The 11,851-nt window shown below is 43.6% G+C and overlaps 1 protein-coding gene and 1 long non-coding RNA gene across 2 annotated transcripts; both read left to right on the forward strand.

The window, feature by feature from the left end:
* The first annotated feature begins 1,877 nt into the window (after positions 1-1,877).
* On the forward strand, positions 1,878-5,631 carry LOC143485295 (uncharacterized). The gene is made up of 3 exons (XR_013122835.1): positions 1,878-2,942; positions 5,311-5,389; positions 5,492-5,631. It is a non-coding gene; the product is annotated as an uncharacterized LOC143485295 (long non-coding RNA).
* Positions 5,632-9,166: 3,535 nt separating this feature from the next.
* On the forward strand, positions 9,167-11,573 carry LOC143485277 (ADP-ribosylation factor-like protein 13B). The gene is made up of 3 exons (XM_076984660.1): positions 9,167-9,559; positions 10,641-10,711; positions 11,320-11,573. Exons 1-3 carry the CDS (start codon positions 9,513-9,515, stop codon positions 11,571-11,573), a joined length of 372 nt encoding a protein of 123 aa, XP_076840775.1. The 5' UTR covers positions 9,167-9,512.
* The last annotated feature ends 278 nt before the right edge of the window (positions 11,574-11,851 follow it).

The following is an 11,851-nucleotide window of genomic DNA, read 5'->3' on the forward strand; positions in this document are numbered from 1 at the left end:
TGATACTGACAGCTTTAGTTAACAATATCTAGCTAGGAGCAAGCCAAGGGACGTCAGCTATTGATTGTTTGGTTTACATCAGTATCAATAAAGTTCATGACACACACCAAGTTATTACGTGTTATTGTTTATTCAGTGTCCAATATAGTCGACAGCAAAGTGATGGTCAGAGCTGGATGCTAGCGGATCACAACTAGTTTCAGTGGAACAGTTGCTGTCCGCATTTGAAAGAGCAAACTCTCGACTAGTAGATGTTCGTGGTGTACTCCCAGCCGAGAGCTTGCTCTTTTCTAGCTAGATGCTATCGGATCACGGCTAGATGCTAGCGAACCGGGGCTAGAAGCTAGCGAACCGGGGCTAGATGCTAGCGAACCGGGGCTAGAAGCTAGTGAACCGGGGCCAGAAGCTAGCGAACCGGGGCTAGATGCTAGCGAACCGGAGCCAGATGCTAGCGAACCGGGGCTAGATGCTAGCGAACCGGAGCCAGATGCTAGCGAACCGGGGCTAGATGCTAGCGGGTCACAGCTAGATGCTAGCGGACGTACGTGTACTCCCAGCCGAGAGCTTGATCTTTCAAACGCGGACAGCAACTGTTCCACTGAAACCGGCTGGGAACAGTAACAGTACCGGGGACAGTAACAGTACTGGGAACAGTAACAGTACCGGGGACAGTAACAGTACTGGGAACAGTACAGGGAACAGCACCAACTTTTAGCCGCGAGCTTCCTGCTATGTAGTCTGCAGCAGTGAAATGTGAACTGGTTCAAGTCCTTGAGCCCTCATATGTTTTGCCAACCAGAAAGGTTTGTGTGGAAATGATCTAAAGTAGTAGTTGATAAATCCAATTTATGTCATCTTTCATTTAAATGTATTTTTGATTTGAATGATTTTCAGACCATCAAAAAAATGGTGGCCAAAAAGTACACGCACAAACGAGCCCCAGCCTGGACCGTCTTCACAACAGCTGTGGTCATCAGGCATGTTATTCAGCATTATTTGTTTGTTGTTTGGACATCATGTACTTAAATGCCAAATTGTTGTTTTTAGATAACCTTTGGCTGAAATAAGCAGACAAACCAAAAGTGCCACTGCTGATGCCATCCAGGAGGTGCAGAAATACCTGGCAGAGGGCAATATTGCCAGGTCTCCAGAATCCTTTGATATACTAGCAAAACCAAAAGACTATTTATCCAAATCTCTTCCGGCTGTCCTTACAATATCTTTGCACTCCAGCCTCATCTGTTCCGTGTGAGCAAGTATTTTCTACAGCTGGAGAAGTTGTTTCAAAAAAGCGTAACAGACTAAAATTCAAAACGTTGGAAAAACTTTTTTTTTTGAATAAAAATTTGTGAAAAAAAGTCCACAAGCATCCTTATTTCAAACACATTCACTTTTTCATGTTCACATTATTTATTGACTGTATCTAAGAATATCAAAGATTTTTTTATGTAACAATATATGAAATACTATAATACACAATAAAATACAATGACTTAAAACATTTTGCATAGACTAGGTCATCAAATCAGTCAACTAGGTTGCCTGTAGTGATTTTTAAGGTCCAGTAGGTGGCAGTATTCAGTGACACAGTATCGACACAGTATCAATACAGTTTCCCTATGGGTCGAAATGCTTCATGACGCCTCATTTACCCATCACTAGCTCTTAATAGATAAATCTAGATCTTTTAATGAAAATTTCTCAATAAATGTGTCAAACAAAACTAAGAGGTCTACGGATGCTTAAGGATGCTACGTGTAGCTCAAAACCATCTGCACATAGACAGGATTAGGAACCTTTCAAATGCAAAGTCACAAATGCATGCATGAACATAAATATTTATTAGATTAAACTTGTCTATAATAGTGCATAATCAGTCAGTGCATCTGTTAAGTTGCTATTCTCAGTATCAACAGTTTAACCCCAGAGAAGTTAATGTTCTCTAGGAGGCTATGCAAAACCAAAATGTATTTGTTTTGAAACTAGTCCTATTAGCTTTGCAAAGTTGTCTGAGAATATTGGTCTGGTTTGTCAAAGGACACCACTCTGAAGGAAAAAGACAGTTACTGAATAAGCCAGGAAACGTTAACTATACAGCTTAAATTACAAGGGAATATTCCATAACATTCCAAAGGTAATATTCTATAGCTTCTGATGCATATTTAGCTCTTTTCTTTAACTAGCTAGCAAACCATCAACATAATTTATAATATTAAAGCCATCTCAGCATCACTCCTGGACACTTTTATATCACACAGTTGTTGTGACCTCTGAAAAGCCAAGTAAAAGTGTTTATCCTATAAAAGTGTTTGTTTACCTTAATGTGCTGGTGATGCACATGAAGTCACAGTGACACAAAGAGAGAGGTTGTGCAGGTGAGCAGTTTGGCCTTGGTGATGATCACTGGATTCTTTTTCACCTCTCTATCTTCCAGGCTAGCACAGGTGTCACTTTTAGCTTCCGACCACATTCTCAGAGATTTTCCACAGTACTGAACATCTTGTATTTAATAATGCTTTGCACTGTAGCCACTGGAACTTGAAAACATTTAAATATGGTCTAATAGCCCTTTTCCTGACTTGTGAACCACAACGCACAGCCACAGGTCCTTAGTTCCTTTGTCTTAACCATGACTGTCCACAGACCAACTGTAGAGAGCTGTTTTTTCACCTGTTGATTAAAATAGCTGTTCCCAATGAATCAGGGTAATTAGGATGCTTTAGAACAGCTTAGACTATTTGAAATGGTATTGAACTTTGGATTTTCCCATAGACTGTGAGGCAAAGATGCCTCACAGAAGTTGCAACTTGAAAATGAGCTGATGTGAGCACTGACCACTGAGACGGTCAGGCCGTGGGAAGAGGTTGCTTCACAGGTCAACAAGAAAGGGGAGGCAACATGCGTGAAGATTGAGGCCACTCATACGTGCAGCAAGTGTCATGGTAAGTCAAAAGGAGAAAATAAGACACTGGAAGGTTTCAGAAAGCACGGTGCAAAAATGATGAAATTGTCAAGCTACAAAGTTGATGTGCAATACTTGCAACAAGATTGGGCTGTGGAGTAGGGTGTGCAGGAAGAGGACCATCATACATTGTTGGGGTTGTAAGTAAAGCAGACGTAGGATCAGACCAATGGGACATCAAGTTGTTGGGCTCCAATCTGGTTGCAATCAAAATAGGCAAATGGGCCCATATGAATACCATCCGCAAGGAGTTTTACCATCTTACCATCAGTTTTCAAGGTCAAAGCAACTTTGGCTCCATGGTTACTCAATCACCCAGCCATAAATTAGGATGAACTTAAACACCATAAGCTTATCAGCACCTTCAAAGACAGGGTTCAGCATCCCTACCAGGAACAAGAGGGGGTCATAAATTTCATTGGTGCCCTCGGACTTCTTACAACCCTAAGGCAGAATAATCTACATCCTAAAAACTCTTCATTTCAAAAGTGCCACAGGTTTTAAATCACCACCAAGTAAACAAACTTGCCAGAAGTGCTTGGAGGACTCTTTGCTTGTCCTCATTGGACAATATTTAGTCAAGTTATTGAATTATGAAATAAAATGATATTTTTGCTATAGCTTGACAGTGCCATCCAGCATCATGGAATGAGAAGTACTAGCCTTTTAAGCCTCATATGCAGCATATAAACCTCGCCAAAAACCAACAGTAGTGTAAAATACAATATGGTATCTGTTCTTCAAATGGGGTAACAAGTTCAAGTAATGTCCACTCAGCTAATGTGACCCTTGGTGTTTGTTCTCCAACTGTACATCTTTTGATTTATTTCATTTGCATTCACGTTATTCTTTTGTTTTCTTACTTAAGCAGTTAAAAAGTTTAAAAGATTAGATGGTGGATCAAATAAAGGTCAATAAATCTAATGTGTCAAGACAAAGGAGAGAACTTCCAGGAGACCTCCCCACTCCAGGATCTATAAATTAGAATATTATATAAACCAACTGAAACTTATTTTTAATTCAGAAATGTTGCATGTACAGTAAACATACTCAATACTTGGTCTGAGCTCCTTTTGCACAAATTACTGCAGCAAGGCGGCATGGCATGGAGGCGATGAGCCTGTGGCACTGCTTAGGTGTTATGGAAGCCCAGGTTGCTTTGACAGCAGCCTTCAGCTCTTCTACATTTTTGGGTCTGGTGTCTCTCATCTTCCTCTTGACAATACACCATAGATTCTCTATGGGGTTTAGGTCAGGCGAGTTTGCTGGCCAATCAAGCACAGTGATACTGTGGTTATTAAAGCTGGTATTGGTACTTGGTATTGGTATTGGCAGGGTGGACAGGTGCCAAGTCCTGCTGGAAAATGAAATCTCCATCTCCAAAAAGCATGTCAGCAGAGGGAAACATGAAGTGCTCTAAAATTTCCTGGTAGATGGCTGCACTAACATTGGTCTTGATATAACACAGTTGACCAACACCAGCATCTCACTAGATCTCAAGATTATGTGCCTTTCCACTCTTCCTCCAGACTCTGGGACATTGATTTGCAAATGCAATGCAAATATTCATCTGAAAACAACACCTTGGACCACTGTCTGGACCACTTGGGTCCAGAACAGTCCAGTCCAGTAAGACTTGTTAGTAAGATATGGCTTCAACTACCTCCAAACAGAATTTCACCACTAAGACACACTTTGGAGACAAGAACCAAAAGCCACAGGGGCCACAGTTCCAGACTAAGGCCTTCAGAGCTGTAAGCGAGTTGCTTGAAGCAACTGAAGACTCTGGTTTGTCCTCTGACATTCACTGCTATTTATGTACTATTCATGGGTTCTTAAATTTATCAAAGGAATGAAAGATTCAGAGCTACTGTGTAAAAATATTACTGAGCAAACCTATGAACAAAAATCACTTTCTATTGAAGAGGATATTATACATGTTCATCCAGAAGAGCAAGACAAATTTATCTCAGCTAATCCATGCAACAATGGGTCAAAAGTGGCTGGAGTAGCAAGTCTCTCCTTGGTGCCAAAGACAAACCATATCATGGAATTCTCCATTGGTGAGAATGGCAATATATGTGAGAGTCAAATTTCAGCTGCTCACTTGCAAAGTCAAAGATATTTGTAGAGGACTCTCTTAAGCCTGTGGTTGTGAAAAGGCATGGTGGATTCCGTTTTTTCACTCGGATGACGCCTACAATCTGTGTTCACTGGAAGATAGGGATAATGTTTTACACTAATCATTTGATGTCATGCACTGTTCCATAAATCAGTGAAACATTTGGTTATTTTATAGCTTGTTCTCATTTTTGTCAGTTTGTTTTGTTTAATGTTTCCTCTTCAAGAAATCAAATGCAAGGAGCGCTGCTGGTCTGGTACCTGATGGCCAGAAGTCTTGCTCCTCCTCTGCACATCTTCAAGAATGTAAGTCAGAATGCTCTGAGAGGGGCACATAGTTATACCAGTATTCTAACATTTAATTAGCATGAAGTTTACTGTAGTTCTAATAAATATTATATTTTACAGCTTCACACCTTGAACCAACGGCTTCTACATCTTCAAGAAAAAGACGTCGCAACATTTTGTTCCAGATGTGCTCAGCAATTTCCAAAGCCCTGCCAAGGCCTTTCAAATGCATGGGTAGAGCATCCTAAGAACTGCTTTATCAAGTCCTTTATGTGTTTATTTATTGACCACTGTTACCAGGTATTGTTAAAATATTTCAGGAGTCCTGTGTTTGTTACGGTAATCAAGTCCTTGAGTAATTTGTGGATAGTAAAATAAATAAAGTACAGCTTGCACAGTGATCCTTTATTCGTGGTGGTGACACAAGATTACTCCTTATTTTAAGTCTGGGCTTAAACTCTGGTCATGGCCAATTTAGGATTCTCACAGATTATGAGGAGAGTCAGATTAATTCATAGGGAAACTTCCAGCAAGGCAGTAACAAAGGCTTGTGTGGGGGTTGCCAGACAACATGCTACAAGTGGAAAAATCAAAAGCTCTGTTGTCTTAAAGGTCAAAAATGACCCACCACCAAATTTAACTGAAGAGAGCGCATTTAACCACTTAATTATCTTTTTTTAACACTAAATTTGATTACTTTTCCTATAGTGTATCCAAGATTGGATAAAGTGCTGTGACAGAAATCACATTCACGTTAATTGTTTGTAAACTGAACGGTTCAAGATCTGAATTCACAAAAATATGAACACTCATTCAGGACAACACTGCACACACATAATTTAGGCCCAACATCCACATTGAAGGGACTGCTCATCCTAGATGTGGAACAATAAAAATGGACTACTACTAGCTGGGCGCCCAATGGAGAATGGGTTCTTCCTAATCTCTCCCTGGAGTTTTTCCTAGCCATGGTCATTTTTTACAGGGTATATACAGAATATCAAGACAACATGAGGGTTAAGAAAAAACCCTCAACAAACATAAAATTTTGTACACATGAAAAGCTTGTATTAATATACAGAATCCACTGCCATTTTGTTATGAACCACTCATTTTAAAGATGGCTGCAGACTTGGCAAAGACTAGAGTAAACTAATTGAAGACAGGAACATGACACAGATGAAACATGACAAATGAGGGGCTGAACAGGCATGGAACAGGTAAACAATACAAGGAAGGGGAACACTGAGGGTGAGAAGTGTCCCACCCCGCGGAGTGCTCTGACCCAAATGGGCAGCCAGGAGAGGAAACTGGTTGGGGCAAGGGAACAGGATTGAGGAGTAGAGCAAACGTGGGGGGTCTGGTTGAGACATAGGAATGAGCCTGGGGGAGACAGAGCAGATAACGGAGGAAGACAGATGGAAGTCAAGAAGAGAGGGGTCTGGGAGTAGGGGAAGAGGTTAACACAATGGTAAGAATCCTCAAGATGACAGAAACATGCACAGGGACCAGATGGACAGTTGCATGGCTGGACGGGTGCAGACCCCAGCTCCCGGGTGGCCGGTTGGTGGCTGGGGGTCGACTCCGGGGGGACTGCTCATGCCGGCCACTTTCTGGGCTGGGGGGTCGGGGCTGCCGGCCTGGGATGTTTGTGTGTTTGCCCTGGCTGGTGGTGGTGGGGGGTGCTTGGGTGGCGCTGCCTCTGGACTCTGGGGTGCAGGGACTGTGAGGGGACAAACACTGACCAGTGGCCCGGGACTTTGCCCACGTTTGTCCTAGCACCTGTCCCCTCAATTTTAACTACACCATAGTATCACACACTACCATACATGCATATACACCAACACCTACACACAACACAGCACTGGGGGTGGAGGGGTGGGAAGGCCTTCCTTCACCTGTTTCCTGCCCCTGCTGGAGCGGGTGTGGGTCACTAGCGCGGAGCTGGGCTGGTGGCGTCCTGGGACTGCTACCGATCCTTGCTGGTCCAGCCATTCACCCCCGCCGCGGAGGGTGTGTTGGTTTGGATGAGTGTGTGTCTTTGTCCTTGTCTCTTTTTGTACAGGTAGATGAAGGAGTACATGTTGGGGGGGAATATATGGGTGTGTGTGAATATATTGGGCTGAGGGTACATTTGGGGGTGTGTATATGTGCGCAGGAGTGTATATGGGTGTGGTCGAATGTGTGGAGGATTTTATGTTGGGGTGAATGTGCATGTGCGTGTAGGTGTATATGTGTGAGGGTCTACGTGTGCGGGTGATGATAGGGGGTATATAAGGGGTTCTGTGGGTGTATAGGGGCGAATGTATATATGAGTTTGAGTGTATGAGTGAGGACGGCTGGTTCTGGGTCGGGGGCTGGTCGTGCCCGGTCCACTCCCGGCTGCTCCCCTGTGGTTACTGCTCCACCCCAGAGGGGCTTAGTGCTCCGGCGTTGAGAAACTTCACTGAATGTGAAAGTAGAGGCGCTCCTGAATGAGGTAGAGGTGCGGAAAAAATGTTTGTTTGACACGTTGTGGCATTACGGCAAAGCGCAAAAGGTCTGAATGGGATAGCGTGTGTGAAGCTTTAAATGTTGTGGGGTCAGAATAATGCACACTGGCAGAATAATATAATGCACCTAAAAATATCAGTGATGCGCTCACTAGCATCAGCGACTCAATAAAATAATTGGTTAAAATTTGCGCTGCGCATTAATTTGTCCTGGCTCTGGGTTCGCTGGGTGCTCCACCACCTCTAACAATGGCACAGCATACCTGTGCGCAACATTGTGCAGGACCCCACATGCCCTCACAATACGACACACCTTCTCTGGCTGATACACGAGCATCCCCCGATGAACAAAAGAACAAAAAGGCATTGTTCTGTGTTTTTACACTGAAAACTGCATTTTTACACTGATAACTACTAAATTAAAACTCAAGACCCTTAAAAAAATATACAATCCTGTTATAAAACAAGAAATTCTTGTAATTTAAATTTACAGACTTTGACTGTATATTTAAAGGAGTTTTATTTAAAAAAGTCATTTTCCTGTATTTTACAGGTATATTCTCTTATTATGAAAAAGACAGAAAAATACTGTATTTATTTACAGTAAATATCTGTTAAAAAAATGTTTTTTTTTACAGTGCAACAAAGCCAAGCTGTTTCTTAGCACTTCCATCTCATTGACGGGTTCAACTATTAAAGTGTGAGAGTGTGCTTATGTGTGCGTGCGTGTGTGTGTGTGTCTCAGTCATACAACTTCCTAAAGCATTGATGTTATGTGTCCTGCTAAAGGACTTCTCTTTAAACAGAATTATGAAGAGAAGAAATATATTCTCAACAGAAACATGTCAGAACTGTTCCAAAGAGCAACAGTGATTTACTTATTTGTTATTTTTTTCTATCTTGTGTAAATGTTTGAAAAAAATTAAAATGGTATATATAATTGGGATGGGTTCAAGGGTTTATATCAAAATGTTTGTCCTAAAAAAATAATAAAATGCATATATGAAAGTATAAAATGTTTTTGTTTATTCCAAAATGAATCCCACTGATCATAACTTGTCACTGAAGAGTGTAGGAAGGTTACAAAAACTGGACCTCGACTCCAAGTATGCAATGTAATCGGTTTCTTTTCACAGAATAAAAGTTACTAAACGACTCTTGTATCGCTTAGCGGCTACCGAGACGTGTGAGGTGTTGGGCCTGACATCCTCACACCGTCCACTAGGGGCGCTACTGCCGATATGGACGGTCGTGCCAGCGGGACAGAACGTGTGAAATCACCTGCAGCCATAGCAGCCAGAGAACGCGGGGTAAACAGCAACCAAAGCGTCTTGTTTGGATTCTAAAGTTAGCTAGCGCTATCTTGAACGATCGTGGATCGACCAAGTTTAATACATACTATATCAAAACCAACTGCTTCTGTAAATATCTGTAATTACCTTTCTTTTTTAAATATCTGTGTTTAAATTGTATTTAGTTTGACTGTTAGTTAAGTTAGTTAGTTAAGTGTTTTGGAGGGTTTAAGCAGCCTGCAGCCTAACGGGACACAGACCGATCACGGTGTCGTTCCCTGCCTGTCACTCACCTAACCTCTTAGATACTTGACCATTTAGGCTTGATTATAAAGCTAGATTATAAGGTTTAGTGAGATGGCGAGCTGCTGTAGCTGGCTGAAAAGGTGGCGTAAGCCTGCAAGGTAAGTCAGTGTATTTTGATTATAAACTGTCCATAAATCGCTGATATCTGAATTGTACTTTTAATCTGCACGACCACGTAATTGCAGTGTAGAGGAGCTTAAATCTGTTTTTCTTAATAGTTTTTCTGTTGTTTTTTTAATCTGTTTTTCTAAGTACTATGTATTTAGACAAAGTATTGTATAGCATATACAATGGCGTACGAATAGTTGACAGTCTTGCTGCGGCCCGGGACAAGAAACACGGTCAAATGCGTGTGTCTCACGCTCAATGCGTGAGAGTTGGCAACCCTGTACGGACCAAAACAAAACCGTAGCATTTATTTCAGGGCTATTGAAAAAAACACTCCGTCGGGGGGGAGCGGGGGGGGGCGGTGTGGGGGGGCGAACGTAAGTTGTCGAGCGGGGAGTGGCGAACGTAAGTTGTCGATCGGGGGGGGGGGGGGGGGGGTGTGGCGAACGTAAGTTGTCGAGCGGGGGGTGGCGAACGTAAGTTGTCGAGCGGGGGGGGGGGGGGGGGGGGGGGGGGTGTGGCGAACGTAAGTTGTCGAGCGGGGGGTGGCGAACGTAAGTTGTCGAGCGGGGGGGGGGGGGGGGGGGGGTGTGGCGAACGTAAGTTGTTGGTTCTCCGCCAGTTGAGTATGATGAGGCTCAACTGATGAGGCTCAGGGATTCCGTGTCATACAGCGCCGTGCTCAGGGTCCTAGTGCCTGTAGAATTAATGGCCCGATTAACGTAATTTAAAAACCAGGACATTTCCACGGTTTTAAAAAATATCCCGGGACAGGACGTGAAATACGGACATGTCCCGGGAAATACGGACGTTTGGTCACCCTACACAACCCCATCTTAAAGAGTACTCCAAAGTCGGTGATAAAGCTTGCTGCCTACTGCTAATTTAGTGTCACCGAATGCTAAACACTAACACTGCCCTCCAACAACCTGGCCACTAATCCTTCAGGACTAAAGTGCAAATCCCCAGCTAATCCCAACACACTGTGGCAGTCCTGGGCCAGAACATTTCACGGGGCTGTGCCCACACGCAGCCTGAGTCATTGAGCGTTGTGCTTGTGTGTGCTCACAGGAAGGTGACGTTGTTTATGGTGGGCCTGGACAACGCTGGCAAGACTGCAACCGTGCGGGGCATTCAGGGAGGTGAGGCTACACTGAGTGTGTGTGAGTGTGTGTGTGGTATGCCATTCATCCATCACCTTAAACTCCTAATGGCAAGGTGCAGATGCCATAGTGTTTTATACCCACCCTTTCATACAGCATATCGTGATTAATATACTGGTTTGTCATTTGTAACTGCAATTTCTTGCTTTTATTTACTTATTATTCTCTTCTTTTTCAAAGTCTATCTTTTCTTCTAAATATATAAAAGGTCTTCTAAATATTGTAATGTGTTTTAAGGCGTGGCTCTAAAGTACAGTAGTTTGCTTTTGTTTCCCAACATTTTAGCATTCAACATATCTCACAGTAACGAGCACGTGCCACCCCTGCAGGTCTCATTGTCTTGTGTTGGCCCAGTAGACAGAAGCAGCTAAATATTCTTCAATGCAATGCCCTGTTAGATATAGAGCCTTGAGCAGGGTGTGATGTAGACGGACGCTAATGAGATGAGCAGTAAAGCTCTGGGTAAAGGCTGAAACTCTCCAGTCTCGCTCTCGGAGTCGGTACAAGTTCAGCTCGCTCCAAGGTTAAAGCTACTGCGGGTCGCTAAGCGCACCGTAGTCTCACAGTAACGCATGTCTCTCCCTCAGAGAACCCAGTCAATGTGGCCCCCACGGTGGGCTTCTCCAAGGTGGACCTGAAACGAGGCAAGTTCCAGGTGACCATCTTCGACCTCGGCGGCGGGAAGCGCATCCGCGGCATCTGGGAGAACTATTACTCAGAGTCGCACGGCGTGGTGTTCGTGGTGGACTCCAGCGACATCCAGCGGATCCATGAGACCAGAGCCACCATGGCCGAGGTCCTCGGACACCCTCGAATCGCCGGCAAGCCCGTCCTAGTGTGAGTGGCACGTCTCTCGTTACGTCTCACACGCGTCTCACACGCGTCTCGTTTCCTGCACCTCCTCGCAGCCTTCAGAGCACCCCTGCACTTCAACACCATAGTTCCTACAACGTCACTGTGAGCAGCACAGACCTTAGATCTTCCACATGACATCTCCTGTCATAGATGGTTCTCCAACGTGATATTTTGGTAACAGACATCACGAGACACAACATCGCAGACGGCAGACACCATGAGGATGTATTGGTTGTCCGGTGTTGTTTGTGTTTTGTCCGTGTT

Source organism: Brachyhypopomus gauderio, chromosome 21 (genome assembly GCF_052324685.1).
Source record: "Brachyhypopomus gauderio isolate BG-103 chromosome 21, BGAUD_0.2, whole genome shotgun sequence".
Classification (NCBI taxonomy): domain Eukaryota; kingdom Metazoa; phylum Chordata; class Actinopteri; order Gymnotiformes; family Hypopomidae; genus Brachyhypopomus; species Brachyhypopomus gauderio.